The 13,107-nt window shown below is 47.4% G+C and overlaps 1 protein-coding gene across 6 annotated transcripts in view; it reads right to left on the minus strand.

The window, feature by feature from the left end:
- The window catches only part of Sfxn5 (sideroflexin 5), a 123,910-nt gene that overhangs the window by 68,052 nt on the left and 42,751 nt on the right, over positions 1-13,107 (minus strand). For all 6 annotated transcript variants that reach the window (XM_027428746.2, XM_035448588.1, XM_027428747.2 and 3 more), the window contains exons 4-6: positions 10,982-11,008; positions 10,435-10,489; positions 8,238-8,263 (exon numbers count right to left, since the gene is read on the minus strand). In XM_027428746.2, coding sequence (XP_027284547.1) covers positions 8,238-8,263; positions 10,435-10,489; positions 10,982-11,008 — 108 coding nt within the window. The remainder of the gene's footprint in view (positions 1-8,237; positions 8,264-10,434; positions 10,490-10,981; positions 11,009-13,107) is intronic.

Here is a 13,107-nt window from a genome sequence, read left to right on the forward strand (position 1 = left end):
TTATATATACAGTGTTCTGCCTGTATGTACCCCTGCACGCCAGAAGAGGGCACCGGATCTCATTACAGATGGTTGTGAGCCACCATGTGGTTGCTGGGAATTGAACTCAGGACCTCTGGAAGAGAAGCCAGTGCTCTTAATCTCTGAGCCATCTCTCCAGCCCTGAAGTAAACAAATCTAAAAGGGGCACTGGGAAATGGCTCTGTTAGTAAAGTGCTTGCTGTACAGGCATGAGGACCTATGTTGGTGCCCGGCACTCACATAAAAAGTGGATGCAGCAGCACGTAATCCCATGGAGGAGGAGGAGGAGACAGAAAGGAGTCTGGGGGCTAGCTGGCCAGCCAGTCTAGACAGTTGGTTAGCTCCAGGTTCAGGGAGAGACACTGTCTCAAAACAGTAAGGTAGAAAGCAATTGAGGAAGACATCTGATGTCGATCTCTGGCCTCCACATGTGCATGCGTGTGCGCACATGGGAGGTGAAACATACATTGAGTTTCACCACAAGGTACCACCAAATTATCCCAATTGACAAGGAAAGGACAGGAATAACTGTCCCTTTACCCTCCACTCTGCTGCCACTTAGCTCAGCGCCTCTCTCCATTCCCCAGGTCTCCACTCAGATGGAGGTTCAGTTCCTTTGCAGGCTCTCATCAGCCTCCCCTTCCTGCTTAGATTCACCTCGGCTGGCTCTCTGTACAGGTTTGCGGTCTATTTCCCCAGAACTGCTCTCAGCTTTGCAGGTGAGAGGCCAGAGGGAGTCCACAGCCCTCACGGGTGGGGCACCTGTCTTTTGATACCTTCCCTCCCTTACCACCACTGCTGTCTCCTTCTCCTCCTCCTCCTCCTCCTCCTCCTCCTCCTCCTCAACAGCTGTCTCTCGAAGGCTGGCCACAGCTGGGGAACCCAGCAATCTGCTAGTTTTTTTTGTTTGTTTGTTTGTTTTCCCTTGTGCTTTGCCTCCATCTTCTGATTTATATGGCTAATGATCTGAATGAAAAGTAACACTGTGGTGTATCAGGGTTGTCACGGCTATGTAAAGGATGCAGCCATCTCAAGTAGTACCTTTGGTCAAGACTCTGTCTAACCCTGGCTGGTGGATGACACCTCTTGCATGGTAAGGATGGGGTCAAAATGACTGTTATTTGGTGACACTGCAGGTGGGCAGGGGGAGACTAGGATTGGGATTAGGGTGCTGGAGAAAGCAGTTTGGGATAAGGAGGACTCAGGATGCCAGGGGAACCCTGGGATGCAGACACACCTGGACATAATGCCGACCCTTTGCCTCCCCCACACAGTGGGCATGCAGTGCCCTCCGGACTCCCTTCTGAGTCTCGGGGTGTCTACACTCACGAGAGCAACTGGAGCAGGGAGAAAAGAAAGGCTCAGATTGTGTAACCCAAGCTTAGAATGTCCCGAGAAAGTCAGAATCGTGGCCAGAAAGGTAGCTGAGTTGGTATAGTGCTTGCCTAATATGCACAAAGCTCTAGGTTCCGTGCCCAGAAACCAGTGCAGTGGTGCACACCTGTAGTCCTAGCACTTGGGAGGTGGGGCGGGAGAATCAGGAGTTCAAGGCCATCCACAGTCATTTAGTGAGTTTAGGACAGGCTCAGTTATTTCTGAGACTTTGACTCATAGACAGACAGACAGATAAAACATCAGACTCACTGACCAGTGTCTCTCATCCTCCTGACATTTGAAAGTTCCAGATGGGATGGGAGCTCAGAGCTGAGGAAGGAGGTACAAATGTACCCAGGGAGCCTTAGGTTCGTGAAGGGCAGAGCTCCTGGTATGTGAGGCATGCAGGGCACGGGCAGAAGAGTTGAACAGACCCTGGGGCAGGGGCCTTGCCCCTTCTACTATGCGCTCACGGGAAGGACTGTTCCATACTACAGTGGGAAGCTGGGGAAAGAGCTATTGACTGTAGGAAGCACCCCCACGGTGGGAGCTTCTCGGAGGACCTTGAAACAATGGGTACTGGGTCACAGCAGCCGCAGAAGTGGCCAGGGCACACTGGCTTAGCATCCATGCTTCTGTATAAATTGGGATCTTTTTGTCACACACTAAAGTGGGGGAAAGTTCCCATCTTTAAATGTTAAGCTTAAAATAAGCCCCGACATGGGTGCCAGTGGATCTGTGAAATCTGCTGACTAAACTGGCACCAGTGCTTGTGAGAGAACCAGCTCGTCCCTCTGGAGCCCCTGGGTAGGGAGTGAGGTTATTCTCAGGGTAAGCAGGAGGGCATGAGGTTGAGCAGGGATGCTCATGTAGGCAGGAGGCTGCTTGGATGTGGCATCTAGAAGCTTCTGGGTTGAGGTACCTGCCAGCCTTCCTCACCCCTTCCCTTCCTCGCTCAGGGGCCCAGTTCCTAGCACATTCGCTGGCACCCTTGTTTCTATTTCGGTAAGCGTTTTCAGTGGCTTCTACATGCGTATAATTTCTTATTCACTCTGACCAGGGGCTTCAGGAAGGCATGGAATGGAACCTTCCAGACCCTTTAGGACCGTCATGAATGAATGTTCAGAGCAGTCAGGCAACAGCAGGGCAGTGGAGGGGCTACTGTGTCTGAGGGCTGCCAGGCTTCAGGTGGGAGTGCTGGACAGTCACATTCCTTCCATATTAGCTTAGGTTTTGATCTGGTGGCTGTGAGTAGCCATGCTGCTTACCCATGTCCAGGCACAGAAACAGAAAACCACGGCTTCTCCACATCCATGGGCTCAACTGGAGAGCCACCTCTGGACCAATGCTCTGAACCTTGGAACATGGCTATCTGGGGCTCAGAAGAAGGTCCGCTGCTGGGCTGTCTACTGGTACATCACGTCCCAAGCCATGCTGCCTGTTTGCCTCAGTGGAGAGATCACTGTTGCTCTGAGGTGTCCTGTCTCCACACTGTGTGCTAACTCACAGGCTCTGAGGACTGGTCCACACTTCCTATCAGCTTTCACAGTGCACAGCCCACGGCAAGGGAGATCAGCACCCCAAGTTTGCACACCAACAAGGCTGCAACTCCCTGCAACAATGGGTTTGTCTGGGGCCTGAGGGGAGCACTATAGGAATAAAAACAGAGCTGCAAGCTTATACTCCAGCACACAGCAGGCTGAAGCAGGAAGATCACTAACTCAACACCAGACTGCACTATACTGTGAAACCCTGTTTCAAAACAAATACAAAGCCACCCTAACAAAACAGAGCTTTGTTAACTTTGTTGGTTTGTCCTGGCTGAGGGCAGTTACTGATCCTGCAAGAATCCACCTGGTCAGTGGGTCATGAGCCCATGTCTACTTGTGAGTGACCAGCTCAGATACCTGGGCCTCTGGTTTGATAATATTGCCAGATCATGTATTAATGTAAATGTTTAAAAAATTATTATGTCAGGGCTGATGAGATGGCCCAGCCAGTAAAGTACTCACCTTACAAGCATTAGGGCCTGGGTTCAAGCCCCCCAGGACCCACTTTAAAAAGAAGTGAGGTATGGGGTATGGTGACACATGTTTATCTCAGCACATGGGGAAGTGGGAAGAGGAGGGTACTGGGGCTCACTGACCGGCCTAGCCCGCTTGGTGAGTTCCAGGCCAGTGAAGGACCCTGTGTCAAAAACAAGATGGATGGTACCTGAGGAACAACACCTGGGGTTGTCTTCTGACCTACACATTCACAACCATGTACACACACACACACACAGACTGAGACACATGGGCAAACACAAAAATGACTCTGACAGATTCTTGCATGCCTGCCTATGAACTATTCAACCCTTCTTTCTCATTCATAAAAATCTCTGTATGACTGAGAATCAACTATATAGCAGCTAAATTCCCCATGAAATGCCACGGTTGTATGGGACTCCCACGAAAACTCCTCAAAGACAGATGACTCAGTTGGAAGATAATTCACTTGTATCTTCTTTGTCCTCTCTGAAATGTGCATAGGACTGGATTCCAGCAGCTGTCATGTGGGCTGTGAGGTGACATGTACAATAGAAACTAGCACTGAGAATGAATGATAAAAAACGAAGACTGGGTTCCTGATGGCCTTGGGCAATTCTACCCACATCCAAACTTCTTTGACATTCGAGAGAAATAATGTGTAAGTCATTGTTACTCTGTCATATACAGATGATCCTACACATAACTAATAAGTGACGCGACAAAGAAAACCACAAATTCTAAATGGCAGACTTATAAAGATCATGTTCTCTAAATAAGGTTATGCTATAATAGTAACAAATACTTTACTAAGTACTTTACTAAAAGGAACCACTTAATCTCAACCAAGGAGCTGGAGAGATGGCTCAGCAGTTAGGAGCAGTGGCTGATCTTGCCGAGGACCTGGGTTCAGTTCCCAGCACCCACATCAGAGAGCTCACAAACTCCTGTAACTCCAACTCCAGGGGATCCTATGCCCTCTTCTGGCATGTGCAGGCACCTGCACACACATGTACAAACCCATATACAAGAACACATAATTTAAAAAACTCCTGGGGCCAGAGATATGGTTCAGTGATTAAGAGCACACACTGCTCTTGCAGAGGATCCAAGTTCAGTTCCCAGCATTATACTAAGTGACTAACAACCATCTGTGAACCCAGCTACAGGGAAATCTGACACCTCTGGCCTCCATGGCCACCTGGATACCTGTGCATACACACACACACACACACACACACACACACACACAGAGAGAGAGAGAGAGAGAGAGAGAGAGAGAGAGAGAGAGAGAGAGAGAGAGAGAGAGAGAGAAATCATTTTTAAATTTTCAAAATTATAATTTCAAACTTATTTGGAAAACAGTAACATAGGGTTACATTATATATCTTTATACATAAAAATATATGATACCAGTACCTTTAAAAGGCAAATAACAGCCATAAACACTTTCAAGACAAAAAAAAAAAAAAACAAGAAAAGCAGGATGAGGTCTGAGAGGGATGGCTCAGTGGGTAAAGGAGCTTGCCCCAAAGAACTATGACCTGAGTTCAAGCCTTGGAACCTACCTGGTATGAGAGAACTAACTTCATCCATGTACCATGGCATGTGCACAACACCCCAAAAAACAAAGTAATAAAAATACTTGTTTAAAGACTACCAGGCCAGAACTGTGGCTCAGTTGTTAAAGTATTTGGTATGCACTGGTATGCACCAAATCTGGGTTCCATCCCTAACAACACATGAACCAGGTGTGGCCTTGCCTGCCTATGAACTCAGAGCTCTGGAGTTAAAGACAGGAGGGTCTGAAATTCAAGGTCATCCTTGGCTACATGGCCAACCTGGACTACTATTACTGGTCTACCATTCTACCAACTAAAACATTTCTTCCTTCCTTCCTTCCTACCTTCCTTTCTTCCTTCTTCTTTTCCTTCCTACTTTCCTTCTTTCCTTCCTCCCTCCCATCCTTCCATTTTTTCTTTCTTTCTTCTATTTTCTTTCCCTTTTGAGAAGTGACCTGACTGTGTTGACCTAACTGGTCTCAAACTTCACAGCTCAAGTGATCCTCCTGCCTCAGCCTTTAGTGGAGTTCTAAATCTAAGCACAAGCCAGGGAATCTGACTTCAAAAGAATAACTGTACATAATAATTTGTATGTACATGCATGGCTAAAGTCTGAAGCTAAGCCAGACTTCAGGCAGAGGTAACTTCTGTGGAAAGACTAAGGATGAGGTGTACAGTAAGGACATGTACTTCTGTTTGCATTATTTGAATTCAAAGCTAAGAAGACAGTGATGTACTGCTTATATAAATATTCAATATTTTACTTTTAAATGTTAATTTCTTTCAGTCATGGTCTCATGTATCTTAGGGTTTTGAACTCTTTGTTGCTGAAGCTGGCCCTGAACTCCTGATGCTCATGTCCCCATCTCCAAAATTCTGGGATTACAGGCATGTGCTAACATTAAAATATTCTTTATAAAAAAAACTCTTGGTGGTATTTTTGAATCCCAAAGAACATATTCATATATTACTTGTATAAAATATACATTTTTTCTTTTAATCCTAGAGATATTTTTGGACTCCAAAGATAAGAGAAAAACATATCAAATGATTCCCCAAGAAATGGAAAAATTTACTTACAAAAGAAAACACATTTGAGCCAAATATTGTTCATGCCTGAAAGGGGGGGAAAAGGCATTGCCTGCAAAGCAAAGATGCAGACAGCGGATGGTACACAAGCTCCAAGTGTTACTCAAAAGAGCATTCTGGCCAAACACAAAGCCTACACAACCATGATGCTGAGACAATTGTTGATAAGACTCTAAATCATTTCCAAAAAATTGGCAGGTGTATACAAGCAAAGACTAGAGGAATAGCCAGGCTTGGTGGCACAGGACCACAATCTTATTGCTCAGGAGGCTGAGACAGGCTTGGGAGTTTGAGGCCAGCCTGGCCTACATAGGTGAACTCATCTCAACAAAAAGACAATGCCCCAAAACGTGAATGGAGTTCTTGATCTCTCTCTGTATTCAGCAACACTCTGAGACAGGCTTCTTAGACAAAAGTCCTGGAGGGCAGAGTTTGTCTTCTCCACCTTTGTGTCTCCAACCTTATTCAGAGTCCTTTATGAAACAAATGTTAGGGGAATACACTTTTAGAAAGTTCCCTTTCCTGGGAGTCTCCGCTGGTGAGCCTCTGAACACTGTAATAATAGTTACTCAACTGAAAAACACAGGACAAAATGGTATACTAAGCCCCCTCCTTGTTAGGTGGTGAGACACACACACACACACACACACACACACACACACACACACACACACACACACCAAACACAGCACAGGATAGGGACACTATTTGACCTTGATATCTATAATGTTCTCCTATGTAGAATGTAACATATCTGTGCTATGTGAGTGAATGGTCATCACCAGAATTAGGAGGGTCCCCTTCCAAAGGACCCATGAAAACAATTGCTCCTATATAAACCTGGAATAAAATGGAAAAGTTAGGGTGTTGGTGGTGCACACCTTTAATCCCAGCACTCGGGAGGCAGAGACAGGTGGATCTCTGTGAGTTCGAGGTCAGCCAGGTCTACAGAGTGAGTTCCAGGACAGCCTCCAAAGCCACAGAGAAACACTGTCTCGAAAAACAAAACAAAAAGAAAAAAAAAAAAAAAAGGAAAAACTAACCAAGTATAATTAACAAGCCAGAAGAGAAAACTGAAAGCTGGGTTAGAGAGGGTGGGATATAGCTTGGTTGGTAGAGCGCTGCCATGCAGGGGGTCCTGGGTTCCAACTGCAGGGCCACATAAGGCAAGTACGGTGGTGTACATTTGCAATCCCAGGACTCAGGAGGTGGAGGCAGGAGGATCAGGCCATGCAGAGAAAGTGTCCCCCCAAAAACAAAAAGAAGCAAAACCCCAAGGACTGTGGATGGGCTCAGCGCTAAAGAACTGCTTTAGCCAACACAAGGCCTTAGGTTTGATCAAGAGCATTAGTGGGAGTTGAATAAAAAATGAATATGGGGGGGGGACAAACAAGTTTCAAAATTAAAAGTGCATGTAGAAGATGAAGTTTTCAAGCACACCCACGTCTAGGGGATAAGATGTTGCTCACTCTGTCCCTGGTGCTTCTCACTTCCTCAGAGGACTGTGGAAATGCTATAGCCTTCTCCATAAGAGCCAACAGGAATGACAGCATCGCTTCCCTGCTGGGCTCCACCCTTCTCCACCCAAAGCGAAAGGGACAGTGACTCCTGCTTTTCATTCCCAGGGCTGTTCTCACACATACACAGAACATACACCCATACACTATATATACTATCACTTTGCACATTTTTAAACATGATATAAATGACATCAGCGAGTATTACTACTGTGCTACTATTTTCTCATTCAACACTGTTTTTCAGACTTAATCCATATTCATAACACAGAATACTTAACACAGGAAAGAAATCATGAGCAGGGCTAAACCCGACTCCAAAACCAAACAAAAAGAACACCAGAAACCGTTTCTGAATTAATTTGCAACTTCAATTTCCAAGGTGCCCTTGTCTTCCGCTCCCCGGTTCCTTTGGAGAGCTTCCAGTCTCCAGTGAGGGTCCAAGGCACTTCCCCACCCTGGGTGGGTCAGCTCCTGGTGGGGCACTGTGTAGGAGCAAGGGAAGACGGATGTGCAAGCCCTTTCTCCCAGCAGTGCCCCACCAGGACAGCAAACTAGATCCTCTGCCAAGTATTTATGAGCAATGATGCTGTTAGACATTTGAAGTTTCGTTTTGGAAAAGAAAATCCTTTGCAGGTCAGACTTACAATTGGCGTCCCAAAAGGAATGTAACCTGTGGAGGTTGGGGGAGAGAAAAAGAGTCAGGACCCATGAGATACCCAGAAGCCTTTGGGGCTTGCTCTGCTCCGTGGACCTGGTGAAGAAGTCCAGGACAACCACAGAAAGTCACCACAGCCTTCTCCCAACTCAGCTTTCCCCATAGCAAAGGACTCCCCACCCCTCAAACTCCGCCCCTCTCCATTTCCCAGCTGCCAGACAATCCCAGCTCCTTCCAGAATCCAGAAGCTGGCCTGCAGAAAGAATAGACTGCTGCTTGTCACAGTGGTCCTCTGAACCTTTTCCTCCCTGAGGCATAATACCCCATCCCTATGGTTTTATTTCCTAAGAAGCCCTAAGCATCTTCCTTCAGCCTTTTTTTTACTACTACTTCACAACCATTCCTGGGACAGGCATTCCCTCTCCACCTGAGATGGGCATGTGTTAGATGCTAGAGCATTTAAAAGCTCTAGTGTTCTGACTAGCCAACCTAGGAGAGCAGCAGAGCACTGGGCAAGATTCAGCCAGGTCCTGGCCTATGTGCAAGGCTTCCTCACTGCCGTTAGTGAGCAGCCTCCTGTCCCTTAGCCTCTGGCTTGCAGTAGACAGTCAGCTGATGGCCAGGCACCAGGGACCATACTTATGAATGGCGTGAAGAACCCAGGTCCACATCCCGAGCAAACACAGCTTTGTGTTCTGATGCCACGGCTCTCCTGCGTCTCCCTCTGGGGACAGGGCCAAGTTTTGGGGGGTAGAATAAGGGGGCTGAAAGGAATGCCTGCCTCAGAAAGGTCCAGAATTATAAAAGAAGGCAAGCTAAGGTGAGAGCTTGCTCTGCCCAGAAGAGAGACAGTGTACAGCTCCAACTCTAGGCCCTATATGTTCAGAGCCTTTGCTGCCTAAGCCGTCACAGAAAAGTCAGGGCTCCTAGGTGCAGTGCCCCAATTTGCAAAATGGCATCATGCAGCCACATCATGGCTGAAGTCAGGCTTTCTGAGGCAGGGAGGGTAGGTATCCTTGTCTGACTGAGGTCTCCTTTTCCAGCCAGGTGGAGGCCTTTCCAAGGCAGCAGACAGCAGCCCTCTACAACATTCTCATGAACCAGTGGGTGACAACAGCCAGAAAGAGATGGTAACAAGTCGGTGTGAGAATATCCCTCTGCAGAGACTTGAGGCAAAATCCATAACCTCAGATTAGGGGAAGGGCCCCCATCTCAGCCTGCACAATTGTACTCTGAGTCCCAAGTGTGAAACATACAAAATAGCCCTCTAGGAACTACCAGACAGGGACTTCTTGGGGGCAGAAACTCATCACCCCTGTGCACATGGGCTCCACCAAACAGGAACCCTGCCTCGTCCAGATACACAAAGTTCGTGAGTCGGAGGACAGTGAGTTAGTCTAGATGCTACGGGCTAGAATAGGGAGCAGATAGAGAGAAAAAAATGCATTGCAAGGGATCACGTGGGACTTGAATAAGACAGAGCTTGCCCAAAACAGGCGACATGGGGCTGCCATTAGGAAGGGGTTTGTGAATCAGTGGAGGCTAAAATCCACTGCAGAGGCCACAGTGCCACCACAGACACCCAGGTGGGAAGGGAGGCAGGTGTGAGCCTGGTCAGTGTCTAACAGGGTTGAGCTAATGTCAACATATGGGCAAGACTGTGGCTGTATGTGTGACAGGCCATGCCCTTCTCTGCTGCTGTGCTGTGACTACTACCTCCAAACTGAAATATTCACTTCTAGAAGAAGCGGGGCTCAGAAGATGGAGGTACTTGCAGCAAGGCTCGGGATGCTCAGAAAGTATCAAGACACCCAAGGCCCCCTCTGATGCTATAGAAGCAGCAGACACTTGCTGAGGGGACTCTTTTGGTGGAGCTGCCTGCAAGGTGGACAGGGAGTGCCAAGGATGCTGCTGTCCTGAGTTGCCACCTGTGGGATGGGATTTTTGGTAATGGTCCTGCCTGAGAGCCAGCAATTCTCCTTTAAGTAACCCTAATAAAACTTGGTGGCTCACCAAGAGATTTGAGTGCACTCTTTCTTTGGGATGACCTCAGCACCCTTTCTGGGGTAAATGCATGTTTTTTTCATGTCTTCCCAGGAAACGTCATATAATATCTGAGCATGTAGCCATTCCTAGCTGGGGCCACAGCCAGCACCCCAAGCTGGGCCGAACCAGGAGGAACTCACCTGACATTCTGAAAGGCATGAAGATCTTCTCGTTGGTGTCCGGGTGTAGGATAGCCTGATGGTGGGGAGAGGATGCGGACAGACAAGTGGACAATTAAGGATGAGCGCAAGGACAGCTTCCCCAAGAAGACCCTCCCATCAGTGGCTCCGTATTGCTCTGGACAGGTGGTTTCCACCACTTCTCGGGATAAAGGAAAACTCAAACATGAGCCATGGTCAGTGTCTTCATCCTGGCCCATCCTCAAGCCCATGGGGGCCAAGACTGTGCCCACCTGGAAGCTTCTCTGCCCTTGCCTGGCACACAGCAGACACTGAATCAGACCTGGTGATCAGAACCCAGTCTTTTCTTGAAACTCCCAGAGTTCCTGGGGTGAGGCCCTTTAGGCCAGAACGGGGGTCCTAGGAGGAAGGAAGGGGTGGGAGAAGCTGGGTACCCATTAGTCGTGGAATCTGGACTTCTGCTAGACCCCTGGGACAGGGAGAGAAAGGGTCTAGGAAAGCACAGAGAAGGAAAAAAAACAACAACAACAACCCAGAGATAGATTACCTGTTTGATTTTCTGTGCACCCCAGAGCTGGAAGAGAGAGAGAAATAAGAAGTTTAAGCTCTGTGGGCCATGTTTTCTTTTGTTTATTGTTTTAAGATTTATTTTTATGAGTAGATATGCATGTTATCTGTGTGAGTATATGCAACACGTGTGTAGCTTGCCTAGGTTGGAAGGGGACTAAGATCCCCTGGAGCTGGAGTTACATACAGTCGTGAATTACTCAGTGTGGAAGCTGGGAAAGCAGCCAGTGTTCTAGCCACTGAACCACCGCTCCAGCCCCCAACTTGTTTATTTTTGAGACAGGAGATCCTGTAGCCCATCCTGGCCTCAACCTCAATATGCAGTGACAATGACCCTGAACTCTTGATCCTCCCGAAGCCTCTACCTCAAGAGTTCAGATTAAGGTGGTCTACCACATCAGCTGATAGGGTACTGGGGATGGAACTCAGGGCTTTGAGTATGCTAGCCAAGCATACTACCAACATGGCTACATTCCCAGCCCACTTTTTTTTTTTGTTTTGTTTTCCTTCTTTTTGCTAAATTCAAATTTTTAATTAGCACATCTTCATTATGACATTTTTATACATATATGTCATTGTACCTGGCTGGCACTGTGTTTTCTAACCAAGGGAATTTTGAGACAGGGTTTCCTGTAGCACAGGGTGTCCTTGAACCTACTCTTCCTGTCTCTACTTCCCCAGGGCTGGGGCCACAGGTGGGTACCATGATAACACATGCTTTTTGAATCAAGAAAACATGACAAATGAACATCAACACTGGATAAAATAGTGGCCTGTGCAAAGGTATGTGAGCTAGGTGCCTGTGAGCCCAGCAACTCAGGGGGTAGAAACAGAAGGGTCTGGTTCAAAACCACCCTGGGATACTTGAGACTGTTTCAAACTGATGTTTGAAATACCTAAGTGAAAAATTCCTTCCTCAGTGAGCCTAGGTATGTACACATACAGAAATAATTCAGAGGAAATGAGACAACTTGGGAACTGAAGAGAACTTTGAAATCTCTGAAATTATCTTTAGAAAGAGAGACAGGATGGTGCAAGGAAAAAAGGAGGGCACAAACCCTCACTCTACCACTTCCTGGATAGGAAGCTAGTCTGTCTGCCTTTCCCCCTCTCTTTCTTCATTTTTCTTCTCTCCTTTCAACCTTCCTTTTAAAAAACATTTATGTTTAGTTATGTGTACGTGGAGGGGTTGTATGGGTATATGCGTGCAGGCGAATACAGAAGCCAGAAGCCAGAAGCCAGAAGCCAGAAGCCAGAAGCCAGAAGCCAGAAGCCAGAAGCCAGAAGCCAGAAGCCAGAAGCCAGAAGAGGGCGCCAGATCCCTTGGCATTGGAATTATAAGCCATTGTAAGCTTCCCAGTGTGGGTGCTGAGAATCAAACTCAGGTCCTCTGTAAGAGGAGGGTGTACTGTTAACTGCTGAGTCATCATTCCAGCCCAACATTTTGCTTTGACTTTCAAGACATAGTCTTATATATCCCAGGCTGCTCTCAAACTCTATGTGATGTGACCTTGAAATCCTGACCCTCCTGCCTCCACCTCCTGGGCGCATGTCATATTTTACATAGTGTCCCATGCATAGTTGGAAAGCACTCTACCAACTGAGTGAGCTACACCCCCAGCTAAGACTTCTACACAGGGGTGTGAATGGGTGGAGGCAATGTCAGGTGTCTTCAATAGCTCTCTTTCTGATTTGGCTGGACTGACTGGCCAGTGAGCTCCTCTGATCCTCTTATCTCTGCATCTCCAACATCTAACTCAAGATCCATGCCACCCCTAATGCTGGCTTTTGCATGGGTGCTAGGGATTCAGCTCAGTTCCTTATGCTTGCATGACAAGCACTTTACTGAATGAGCAGCTCCGAAGCCCCCAAAACCTCCTTATTTATTCTTTGCTCTTTTTACGCTTCTAGAATTCTGTTCACATATATAGAATTCTTGTTCACATATCACCTCTTCAAAATTAATTGATACATACATACACACACACACACACACACACACACACACATACACACACACGCGCGCGCGCGCGCGCGCACGCGCACACACACACGGTAGGGCTGGCTGTAAAGAGCCAGATCACATGCTCAGCATGATCAAGACCG

Source organism: Cricetulus griseus, chromosome 8 (assembly GCF_003668045.3).
Source record: "Cricetulus griseus strain 17A/GY chromosome 8, alternate assembly CriGri-PICRH-1.0, whole genome shotgun sequence".
Taxonomy (NCBI): domain Eukaryota; kingdom Metazoa; phylum Chordata; class Mammalia; order Rodentia; family Cricetidae; genus Cricetulus; species Cricetulus griseus.